The 12,621-nt window shown below is 42.2% G+C and overlaps 1 protein-coding gene across 1 annotated transcript in view; it reads left to right on the forward strand.

Annotated features, from left to right (window-relative positions):
* The window catches only part of LOC119394536 (talin-2), a 612,547-nt gene that overhangs the window by 354,878 nt on the left and 245,048 nt on the right, over positions 1-12,621 (forward strand). The window contains exon 28 of the mRNA XM_037661859.2: positions 5,387-5,521. Within this exon, the coding sequence (XP_037517787.1) occupies positions 5,387-5,521 (135 nt within the window). The remainder of the gene's footprint in view (positions 1-5,386; positions 5,522-12,621) is intronic.

Below are 12,621 nucleotides of genomic sequence, written 5' to 3' on the forward strand. Positions count from 1 at the left end.
CTGGTTCGCGCTAAGGGGAGCAAGCTATTCGTGTGCTGCAAGTAATGAGGCATAAAATGCATGCGTTTAGGTCGGGACTAGAGGAAATTTCGATTATAGCAATGATTCGAGTAAATAAATCATGATCTAATGAGGGTTTGCTCTAATTTGTTGGCCATCTCGGTGATACACATTAAGTCTGAAGAATGGTGCATGGAACAAAGACAGGAGCAGTGCTTCATGCATTTGCCTTCTGTTGTCTGTGTTTCTTGCACTGTTGCTCAGATTGAGCAGAAAAAATAAGAGTACTCACTCAGGGAACACGTGGAATATAGAGCTATGCCAATATGCTGCATGTTTTTCAAATTTTATGCGATTTGATGCAGCTGTAATGAGTGCCACACTCACTAGATATAGCAGTGCATCTTGAAAGCCACACCAGCCAAGTTTGCTGCGGCTCTATGGCCATTTTCTGCTGTGTGGCCCACAGTTTGGAAGGTTTGTTCACAAACAACCACATATAACCCAACAACGTGACTCCTGCAGTTAAGACGGGAACAAGCAGCGCTAGACACGGGACAAGAATTGAATGACCAACTAACAACCACTGGTCTATTGCAGGAAAATGCAGTATGTACAGAGGCTTTGTTCAGATGACCAACAAAAATACAGTACCTGCGTAGAAAAGAAATCATCACGTTACATGCGTCGACAAAACAGGCTATCACTTTTTTAACAAGTACGCATTTTGTTTAGCACAAGAAACAAGCTGTGCCGCAAGGTGAGCAAAGAGGGCTACGAGATAGAAAACTGAGAAAAAGCACGGGAAACACTTTGTTGAATGCACCTGTGCAAGATAGAAAACTGTGAGAAAAAGCACGAAAAACACTTTGTTGAATGCACCTGTGCAAGATATAAAACTGTGAGAAAAAGCACGGAAAACACTTTGTTGAATGCACCTGTGCAAGATAGAAAACTGTGAGAAAAAGCACGGAAAACACTTTGTTGAATGCACCTGTGCAAGATAGAAAACTGTGAGAAAAAGCACGGAAAACACTTTGTTGAATGCACCTGTGCAAGATAGAAAACTGTGAGAAAAAGCACGGAAAACACTTTGTTGAATGCACCTGTGCAAGATAGAAAACTGTGAGAAAAAGCACGAAAAACACTTTGTTGAATGCACCTGTGCAAGATATAAAACTGTGAGAAAAAGCACGAAAAACACTTTGTTGAATGCACCTGTGCAAGATATAAAACTGTGAGGAAAAGCACGGGAAACACTTTGTTGAATGCACCTGTGCAAGATAGAAAACTGTGAGAAAAAGCACGAAAAACACTTTGTTGAATGCACCTGTGCAAGATATAAAACTGTGAGAAAAAGCACGGAAAACACATTGTTGAATGCACCTGTGCAAGATATAAAACTGTGAGAAAAAGCACGGAAAACACTTTGTTGAATGCACCTGTGCAAGATAGAAAACTCTGAGAAAAAGCACGGAAAACATTTTGTTGAATGCACCTGTGCAAGATAGAAAACTGTGAGAAAAAGCACGGGAAACACTTTGTTGAATGCACCTGTGCAAGATATAAAACTGTGAGAAAAAGCACGGAAAACACTTTGTTGAATGCACCTGTGCAAGATAGAAAACTCTGAGAAAAAGCACGGAAAACATTTTGTTGAATGCACCTGTGCAAGATAGAAAACTGTGAGAAAAAGCACGGGAAACACTTTGTTGAATGCACCTGTGCAAGATAGAAAACTGAGAAAAAGCACGAAAAACACTTTGTTGAATGTACCTGTGCAAGATATAAAACTGTGAGAAAAAGCACGAAAAACACTTTGTTGAATGCACCTGTGCAAGATATAAAACTGTGAGAAAAAGCACGGAAAACACTTTGTTGAATGCACCTGTGCAAGATAGAAAACTGTGAGAAAAAGCACGGAAAACACTTTGTTGAATGCACCTGTGCAAGATAGAAAACTGTGAGAAAAAGCACGGAAAACACTTTGTTGAATGCACCTGTGCAAGATAGAAAACTGTGAGAAAAAGCACGGAAAACACTTTGTTGAATGCACCTGTGCAAGATAGAAAACTCTGAGAAAAAGCACGGAAAACACTTTGTTGAATGCACCTGTGCAAGATAGAAAACTGTGAGAAAAAGCACGGAAAACACTTTGTTGAATGCACCTGTGCAAGATAGAAAACTGTGAAAAAAAGCACGGAAGACACTTTGTTGAATGCACCTGTGCAAGATAGAAAACTGTGAGAAAAAGCACGGGAAACACTTTGTTGAATGCACCTGTGCAAGATAGAAAACTGAGAAAAAGCACGAAAAACACTTTGTTGAATGTACCTGTGCAAGATATAAAACTGTGAGAAAAAGCACGGAAAACACTTTGTTGAATGCACCTGTGCAAGATAGAAAACTGTGAGAAAAAGCACGGAAAACACTTTGTTGAATGCACCTGTGCAAGATAGAAAACTGTGAGAAAAAGCACGGAAAACACTTTGTTGAATGCACCTGTGCAAGATAGAAAACTGTGAGAAAAAGCACGGAAAACACTTTGTTGAATGCACCTGTGCAAGATAGAAAACTCTGAGAAAAAGCACGGAAAACACTTTGTTGAATGCACCTGTGCAAGATAGAAAACTGTGAGAAAAAGCACGGAAAACACTTTGTTGAATGCACCTGTGCAAGATAGAAAACTGTGAAAAAAAGCACGGAAGACACTTTGTTGAATGCACCTGTGCAAGATAGAAAACTGTGAGAAAAAGCATAGAAAACACTTTGTTGAATGCACCTGTGCTGTATTATAAGTGTGTTTTTTTTTTTAGACAATACAGATTTTTTTATAAAAAAGGAATGACAGTCAGGCCCCTGTCGTCTTCGCAAACGAACTCTACGCCGAGGCGGAAAAACTTCGGCACATTTAGTTACATTCAAATGAGCAATTTACAAAAACTAGTTCATTAGCTTTTTAATTATTAACTTTAGGGCTGTTGCTTATATGGAAGAGTTGTAGGGTGTGACAATTTATGACATGACCATTTTTTAAAAATGGTGGAAAAAGCACTTAATTTGAGATAATAATCACCGAAATTCAAGACCCCTATCTAGGCGAAACTGAAACGGAGCGCACGGAGAGCGCAGGAAATCCATCATCCCTGTTGCGAAAGACAGGAAGCTCACACGACAATTTTTGAAAAATGGCACGTTGCTGCAGAATATGGTCAGGAAAAATGGCAAGCCGTCTCAAATACCCAAATGAACCTCTTATTCTTTGTGTTTGGTGCTTAGTGCTTATCTGTTTCTTGCGCACTATACCCAAGAAAACCATAATTTCCACTCTGTCTGTCACTGTACAATCGGCGTCAAATGAAACCCGAACAGCGGCAAGCCTTCGCATGGTATAGTGGACGCCGTCCAGTCATCACCATTGACAGGCGCGCATCCAGTTTGACCGCACTGCGCATATGCGCGCCTGTCCATGGTGATAACTGGACGGCGTCCACTATACCATGCGAAGGCTTGCCGCTGTTCGGGTTTCATTTGACGCGGATAGTACATCTTAAAACTAGGCCGCAGCCACTGTGGTGCTACTTCTCGCAGGCAAGCAAATGAGTTCTTTGCACTTCTTTCGAGTTCAACAAAGAAACGGATAAGCACTACACACCAAACGCAAAGAATAGATGGTGCATTTGGATATTTAAGACGGCTTGCCGTTTTTTCAGACCACAGTCTGCAGCAACGCGCCTTTTTTTTTTTTTTTAAGTGCAATGTGAGCTTCTGGTCTTTCACAACAGGGATTACAGTTTTCCTGCGCTCCTGGTGCGCTCAGTTTTGGTTTAGCATGGATAGTGTTCTTGAATTTTGATTAATATTATCTCAAATTATGGGCGTTTTTTGCAATTTTTGAAAAATGCGTGTCATAAATTGTCACATTCTACAACTCTGCCATATAAGCAACGGCCCTAATGTTAATAATTAAAAAGTTAATTAACACGGTCACTTTAATTACTCATTTGAATGTAACTTTAGGTGTGGCAAAGTTTTTCCACCTTAGCGTATAGTTTGTTTGTGAAGATGACAGGGGCCCCACCGTCATAGCATTTTGATAAAAAATCTTTATTGTCTAAAAAAACACACTGTATAAGCTTCAAAATTGGCTAGCGCGAAAATCGACAAGGACTGAGAAGGAACACTGATGTACAGGACAGGCGCTACTCGCAACTAAACTTTATTCAGGAACGTCTTCCTACATATATACACAGCCACTGTATAAGATTCCTTTCACATGCAAGCATTGCTATATAGGCCAAACAGGTTGATGCTTGAACGACCGGCTAAAAGAGCACACATACTCGCTTAACCCTTTGACATGCCATGTACACAATTGTGTGCCAGCTTGTTTTTGTTAGTTGTATCGACTGGTGGCTAAGAAAAAGCCCGATATATTGAGGTTTGCATGAATTGAACCTCCTGCATAATAAATTTGTCTTCATTAACTTCATCTTGCAGTCTACTGTTGCATACAACTACTTTGCTGAAGGCACTACCACATTTGACGAGTAGGTCGACGTGCCGTTTCCCACGACCCATGTCTAAAGTATAATTTTTATTTGCTCAACATTGACGTAACCGAAAACGAATTCGCACTATAGTTCTAGCCTTAGATTTGATTCTATTTATGCAGAAACAAGGCATGAATAATTTCGGAATAAGGAGATATTTAATTACCATTTAATTGGGAATAACTACTATAACGCACATAAATGAGCTTATTATGACATTATTTTTTCCCAACAGAATATTCAGTGCATTGAAATAATTTTGCATCGACTTGATGCATTTACAGACAGTTCTTCCGAGGTGGCGTCTGAAAGGGATATGTGCCCAGTACTGAAAAGCATGTGGCTGTCAGCCAATCCTTGAGCAGTGCACCGTTTTGGAAACATACAAAGTGGGAAGAGCGTGTGAGATAAGCGAACTTGTCATATTCATACACACGGAAACGCTTGCGTCAGTGTGCCCTCGATTTTCCTGCATAACTGTGAAATTGGTTACTTGTTAAAAAACGTGGCGGCAGCCCATCCCATGACTAGCACTGTTAGTTCCCGTCCTAATCGTGTACCAACCAGCTCAGCTAGGTGCACTCCCGCAGTCGCTCTCAATGATTGCCTCCATCTTCCTTTATGGCAGAAGTTCACTTCGTTATAGTATTCAGGTTCAAATTACAAAATTTACTATCGACATGATGTTATAAAAAGATGCAAATGTACTTTATGTGAAAAATTTTGTTGCATTGCAGTTTTTATAGAGAGGTTCAATCCTTGCTGGGTATTTGTGTGGACCGATGGAGCTCATATGAAGGCATGGTGGAACAAACATGTCATTCTCCCAACAGGCCCAGGAGACATGTGGGCGTCAGCAGCAGGAAATCGACAGTGCATTGGAACGCATCCGGGAGTTGGATCAGGAGCTGGTGGACATCCACAGAGCAGCACTGGCCAACCAGCTGAGACCCCTTCCTGGCGAAAATGTAAGACTTGAATGAAATGATAGTGCATCACAGTCTGACCTTCCACAGTGACCGTGCAATGGTCACACGTGTAAGGAGCTCAGGCAGCCATCAAGTCCCCTGCAATGGCATGCCTTATGAAACTCTGGAATTAACTTTTTCACTTGGTCTGATATTTGGGATCCACAGCACATATGGCACAGTACAGTATGGCAAGCAGCACAGTATGGCAAGCATCAAATAAGCCACCACAATGGTACACCGGTTACGATGCTTGGCTGCTGACCCGAAGGACACGGGTGCGATAATGGCCACAGAGGTTCCAATGGAGCCAAAATGCTAAATGCCCATGTACTTACATTTAAGTGCACATTAAAGGACCCCAGGTGGCATAGCACTCCACTACAGCATGCCGCATAATCATATACAGTCGAACATGGATATATCGAATCTGGAGGGGATCATAAAGAAGTTCTGTATATAGGTAATTTGATATATCAAATATTTCATATAGAAAATATTTCATTTTACAACTGTTCTATGTACATAATAATTCGTTATATGCGGGTTTGTCTTTAATTGTTTTGGTACATGATACGTCTACGCCCTCTCCTTTGTCTGTTGTCTAGTATTTGCGCTAAATACCATTGTGACTGACTTGTTCCAACTCGCCCAAAAAGCAACGTTGTTGGTTCATTTTTTACTGTGATCCTGTTTTGCTGGTTCTGAGGTCACTTCTGTGTACACCTCGAGCACATGCTGTTGTTTTGACAAAGTCAATATTTCCACGTGCGCTTATTCTTTTATTGTTGACGTGATCTGGTTTCACCCACAAAAACAGTTACCACCGCTCGGCGCAGGCCACACCGCATCACCGCATCACAAATATAACTTTTTCATTGTGTTCTGATAAGATTGCACACACGACACCAGTAGCCGAGGTTATTCTAGAGCTAACGCGAGCTCCAGTGATGACGCTGGAATTTTCTATCATTGATGTATAAAGAGATAATGCATTCTACCAGCTATCAGCTGACCAACAATAATGTCCACACTTGTTATTATCATTTTACAGCGAATGTTGCTTGTACAATCTTTCTTTTACCGGGGCACAAGTTTGCCCAGTCAAGCATTCCACCTTTACCAGCTGCTTTTGCGTTCTTCACCATCACAACCACGTGACAATATACACTGAGTTGCTTAAAGGGCCCCTCACCGGGTTTGACAATTTTGAGCTGACGAGCGCACTGCATGCACTGGGCATTCACGACTACGTCTGCCAAACTTTGCAACGCTACGCGCCGCGGAAATGGGTCAAATTTCAAGCTGAACGCTGCTTGCCCTTCTTGTCGCGGCCACGCGCCCAGAGGATGAGGGGATGACGTACATGGTGGAATGGCCCTACGTAGATGGTAGTGCTGTGACGTCGCTCCTCTAAGTAGACGACTGTGCTCTGACTTCGCCAACAGTAGCACGTGACACTACGATAATTATTTGACACGGTGGGTAGTTTGTGTAATTTGTTGCTTGAATGGATAAATAAAACTTTGAGAGCAATAATAAAACACATAAACGGAATGTGTGCATTTTATTTTTTTTAATTTTTACTGCAAATATCAGCAAGATTCGAAACTAATCTTTCTCTCGCGCTTTGCGCATCGTGCAGACACCACCCATTCCAACGAAAGTAATTTTCTACCGCGTTCCGGTGCTCATTGGGCTCATTTATCCTCCTGCGTCTAACTAGATGTTCATGCGGCACGGAAGTGCTGTGATCAACGCAGAGGGATGAAGAGAGACGCATAGAAAAAAGCCCGATTGACAAGAAATATAACTTATTGAAGTCGCTGACTGGGCTTGTGGTTATTCATACTCAAGATAGACAGCGCAAAAAGCACGCCCATGAAAAACAAATGCACGGAAGTGCTGTGATCAACGCAGAGGGATGAAGAGAGACGCATAGAAAAAAGCCCGATTGACTAGAAATATAACTTATTGAAGTCGCTGACTGGGCTTGTGGTTATTCATACTCAAGATAGACAGCGCAAAAAGCACGCCCATGAAAAACAAATGCACGGAAGTGCTGTGATCAACGCAGAGGGATGAAGAGAGACGCATAGAAAAAAGCCCGATTGACTAGAAATATAACTTATTGAAGTCGCTGACTGGGCTTGTGGTTATTCATACTCAAGATAGACAGCGCAAAAAGCACGCCCATGAAAAACAAATGCACGGAAGTGCTGTGATCAACGCAGAGGGATGAAGAGAGACGCATAGAAAAAAGCCCGATTGACTAGAAATATAACTTATTGAAGTAGCTGACTGGGCTTGTGGTTATTCATACTCAAGATAGACAGCGCAAAAAGCACGCCCATGAAAAACAAATGCACGGAAGTGCTGTGATCAGCGCAGAGGGATGAAGAGAGACGCATAGAAAAAAGCCCGATTGACTAGAAATATAACTTATTGAAGTAGCTGACTGGGCTTGTGGTTATTCATACTCAAGATAGACAGCGCAAAAAGCACGCCCATGAAAAACAAATGCACGGAAGTGCTGTGATCAGCGCAGAGGGATGAAGAGAGACGCATAGAAAAAAGCCCGATTGACTAGAAATATAACTTATTGAAGTCGCTGACTGGGCTTGTGGTTATTCATACTCAAGATAGACAGCGCAAAAAGCACGCCCATGAAAAACAAATGCACGGAAGTGCTGTGATCAACGCAGAGGGATGAAGAGAGACGCATAGAAAAAAGCCCGATTGACTAGAAATATAACTTATTGAAGTAGCTGACTGGGCTTGTGGTTATTCATACTCAAGATAGACAGCGCAAAAAGCACGCCCATGAAAAACAAATGCACGGAAGTGCTGTGATCAACGCAGAGGGATGAAGAGAGACGCATAGAAAAAAGCCCGATTGACTAGAAATATAACTTATTGAAGTCGCTGACTGGGCTTGTGGTTATTCATACTCAAGATAGACAGCGCAAAAAGCACGCCCATGAAAAACAAATGCACGGAAGTGCTGTGATCAACGCAGAGGGATGAAGAGAGACGCATAGAAAAAAGCCCGATTGACTAGAAATATAACTTATTGAAGTAGCTGACTGGGCTTGTGGTTATTCATACTCAAGATAGACAGCGCAAAAAGCACGCCCATGAAAAACAAATGCACGGAAGTGCTGTGATCAACGCAGAGGGATGAAGAGAGACGCATAGAAAAAAGCCCGATTGACTAGAAATATAACTTATTGAAGTAGCTGACTGGGCTTGTGGTTATTCATACTCAAGATAGACAGCGCAAAAAGCACGCCCATGAAAAACAAATGCACGGAAGTGCTGTGATCAACGCAGAGGGATGAAGAGAGACGCATAGAAAAAAGCCCGATTGACTAGAAATATAACTTATTGAAGTAGCTGACTGGGCTTGTGGTTATTCATACTCAAGATAGACAGCGCAAAAAGCACGCCCATGAAAAACAAATGCACGGAAGTGCTGTGATCAACGCAGAGGGATGAAGAGAGACGCATAGAAAAAAGCCCGATTGACTAGAAATATAACTTATTGAAGTAGCTGACTGGGCTTGTGGTTATTCATACTCAAGATAGACAGCGCAAAAAGCACGCCCATGAAAAACAAATGCACGGAAGTGCTGTGATCAACGCAGAGGGATGAAGAGAGACGCATAGAAAAAAGCCCGATTGACTAGAAATATAACTTATTGAAGTAGCTGACTGGGCTTGTGGTTATTCATACTCAAGATAGACAGCGCAAAAAGCACGCCCATGAAAAACAAATGCACGGAAGTGCTGTGATCAACGCAGAGGGATGAAGAGAGACGCATAGAAAAAAGCCCGATTGACTAGAAATATAACTTATTGAAGTAGCTGACTGGGCTTGTGGTTATTCATACTCAAGATAGACAGCGCAAAAAGCACGCCCATGAAAAACAAATGCACGGAAGTGCTGTGATCAACGCAGAGGGATGAAGAGAGACGCATAGAAAAAAGCCCGATTGACTAGAAATATAACTTATTGAAGTAGCTGACTGGGCTTGTGGTTATTCATACTCAAGATAGACAGCGCAAAAAGCACGCCCATGAAAAACAAATGCACGGAAGTGCTGTGATCAACGCAGAGGGATGAAGAGAGACGCATAGAAAAAAGCCCGATTGACTAGAAATATAACTTATTGAAGTAGCTGACTGGGCTTGTGGTTATTCATACTCAAGATAGACAGCGCAAAAAGCACGCCCATGAAAAACAAATGCACGGAAGTGCTGTGATCAACGCAGAGGGATGAAGAGAGACGCATAGAAAAAAGCCCGATTGACTAGAAATATAACTTATTGAAGTAGCTGACTGGGCTTGTGGTTATTCATACTCAAGATAGACAGCGCAAAAAGCACGCCCATGAAAAACAAATGCACGGAAGTGCTGTGATCAACGCAGAGGGATGAAGAGAGACGCATAGAAAAAAGCCCGATTGACTAGAAATATAACTTATTGAAGTAGCTGACTGGGCTTGTGGTTATTCATACTCAAGATAGACAGCGCAAAAAGCACGCCCATGAAAAACAAATGCACGGAAGTGCTGTGATCAACGCAGAGGGATGAAGAGAGACGCATAGAAAAAAGCCCGATTGACTAGAAATATAACTTATTGAAGTAGCTGACTGGGCTTGTGGTTATTCATACTCAAGATAGACAGCGCAAAAAGCACGCCCATGAAAAACAAATGCACGGAAGTGCTGTGATCAACGCAGAGGGATGAAGAGAGACGCATAGAAAAAAGCCCGATTGACTAGAAATATAACTTATTGAAGTAGCTGACTGGGCTTGTGGTTATTCATACTCAAGATAGACAGCGCAAAAAGCACGCCCATGAAAAACAAATGCACGGAAGTGCTGTGATCAACGCAGAGGGATGAAGAGAGACGCATAGAAAAAAGCCCGATTGACTAGAAATATAACTTATTGAAGTAGCTGACTGGGCTTGTGGTTATTCATACTCAAGATAGACAGCGCAAAAAGCACGCCCATGAAAAACAAATGCACGGAAGTGCTGTGATCAACGCAGAGGGATGAAGAGAGACGCATAGAAAAAAGCCCGATTGACTAGAAATATAACTTATTGAAGTAGCTGACTGGGCTTGTGGTTATTCATACTCAAGATAGACAGCGCAAAAAGCACGCCCATGAAAAACAAATGCACGGAAGTGCTGTGATCAACGCAGAGGGATGAAGAGAGACGCATAGAAAAAAGCCCGATTGACTAGAAATATAACTTATTGAAGTAGCTGACTGGGCTTGTGGTTATTCATACTCAAGATAGACAGCGCAAAAAGCACGCCCATGAAAAACAAATGCACGGAAGTGCTGTGATCAACGCAGAGGGATGAAGAGAGACGCATAGAAAAAAGCCCGATTGACTAGAAATATAACTTATTGAAGTAGCTGACTGGGCTTGTGGTTATTCATACTCAAGATAGACAGCGCAAAAAGCACGCCCATGAAAAACAAATGCACGGAAGTGCTGTGATCAACGCAGAGGGATGAAGAGAGACGCATAGAAAAAAGCCCGATTGACTAGAAATATAACTTATTGAAGTAGCTGACTGGGCTTGTGGTTATTCATACTCAAGATAGACAGCGCAAAAAGCACGCCCATGAAAAACAAATGCACGGAAGTGCTGTGATCAACGCAGAGGGATGAAGAGAGACGCATAGAAAAAAGCCCGATTGACTAGAAATATAACTTATTGAAGTAGCTGACTGGGCTTGTGGTTATTCATACTCAAGATAGACAGCGCAAAAAGCACGCCCATGAAAAACAAATGCACGGAAGTGCTGTGATCAACGCAGAGGGATGAAGAGAGACGCATAGAAAAAAGCCCGATTGACTAGAAATATAACTTATTGAAGTAGCTGACTGGGCTTGTGGTTATTCATACTCAAGATAGACAGCGCAAAAGCACGCCCATGAAAAACAAATGCACGGAAGTGCTGTGATCAACGCAGAGGGATGAAGAGAGACGCATAGAAAAAAGCCCGATTGACTAGAAATATAACTTATTGAAGTCGCTGACTGGGCTTGTGGTTATTCATACTCAAGATAGACAGCGCAAAAAGCACGCCCATGAAAAACAAATGCACGGAAGTGCTGTGATCAACGCAGAGGGATGAAGAGAGACGCATAGAAAAAAGCCCGATTGACTAGAAATATAACTTATTGAAGTCGCTGACTGGGCTTGTGGTTATTCATACTCAAGATAGACAGCGCAAAAAGCACGCCCACGAAAAACAAATGCACGGAAGTGCTGTGATCAACGCAGAGGGATGAAGAGAGACGCATAGAAAAAAGCCCGATTGACTAGAAATATAACTTATTGAAGTCGCTGACTGGGCTTGTGGTTATTCATACTCAAGATAGACAGCGCAAAAAGCACGCCCATGAAAAACAAATGCACGGAAGTGCTGTGATCAACGCAGAGGGATGAAGAGAGACGCATAGAAAAAGCCCGATTGACTAGAAATATAACTTATTGAAGTCGCTGACTGGGCTTGTGGTTATTCATACTCAAGATAGACAGCGCAAAAAGCACGCCCACGAAAAACAATGCACGGAAGTGCTGTGATCAACGCAGAGGGATGAAGAGAGACGCATAGAAAAAAGCCCGATTGACTAGAAATATAACTTATTGAAGTCGCTGACTGGGCTTGTGGTTATTCATACTCAAGATAGACAGCGCAAAAAGCACGCCCATGAAAAACAAATGCACGGAAGTGCTGTGATCAACGCAGAGGGATGAAGAGAGACGCATAGAAAAAAGCCCGATTGACTAGAAATATAACTTATTGAAGTAGCTGACTGGGCTTGTGGTTATTCATACTCAAGATAGACAGCGCAAAAAGCACGCCCATGAAAAACAAATGCACGGAAGTGCTGTGATCAACGCAGAGGGATGAAGAGAGACGCATAGAAAAAAGCCCGATTGATTAGAAATATAACTTATTGAAGTAGCTGACTGGGCTAGTGGTTATTCATGCTGAAGATAGACAGCGCAGAAAGCACGCCCACGAAAAGCAAACGCGCAGAATGAGTGGTTGTCCTGTGTGT

The sequence above is a fragment of the Rhipicephalus sanguineus genome, chromosome 5, assembly GCF_013339695.2.
Source record: "Rhipicephalus sanguineus isolate Rsan-2018 chromosome 5, BIME_Rsan_1.4, whole genome shotgun sequence".
Classification (NCBI taxonomy): domain Eukaryota; kingdom Metazoa; phylum Arthropoda; class Arachnida; order Ixodida; family Ixodidae; genus Rhipicephalus; species Rhipicephalus sanguineus.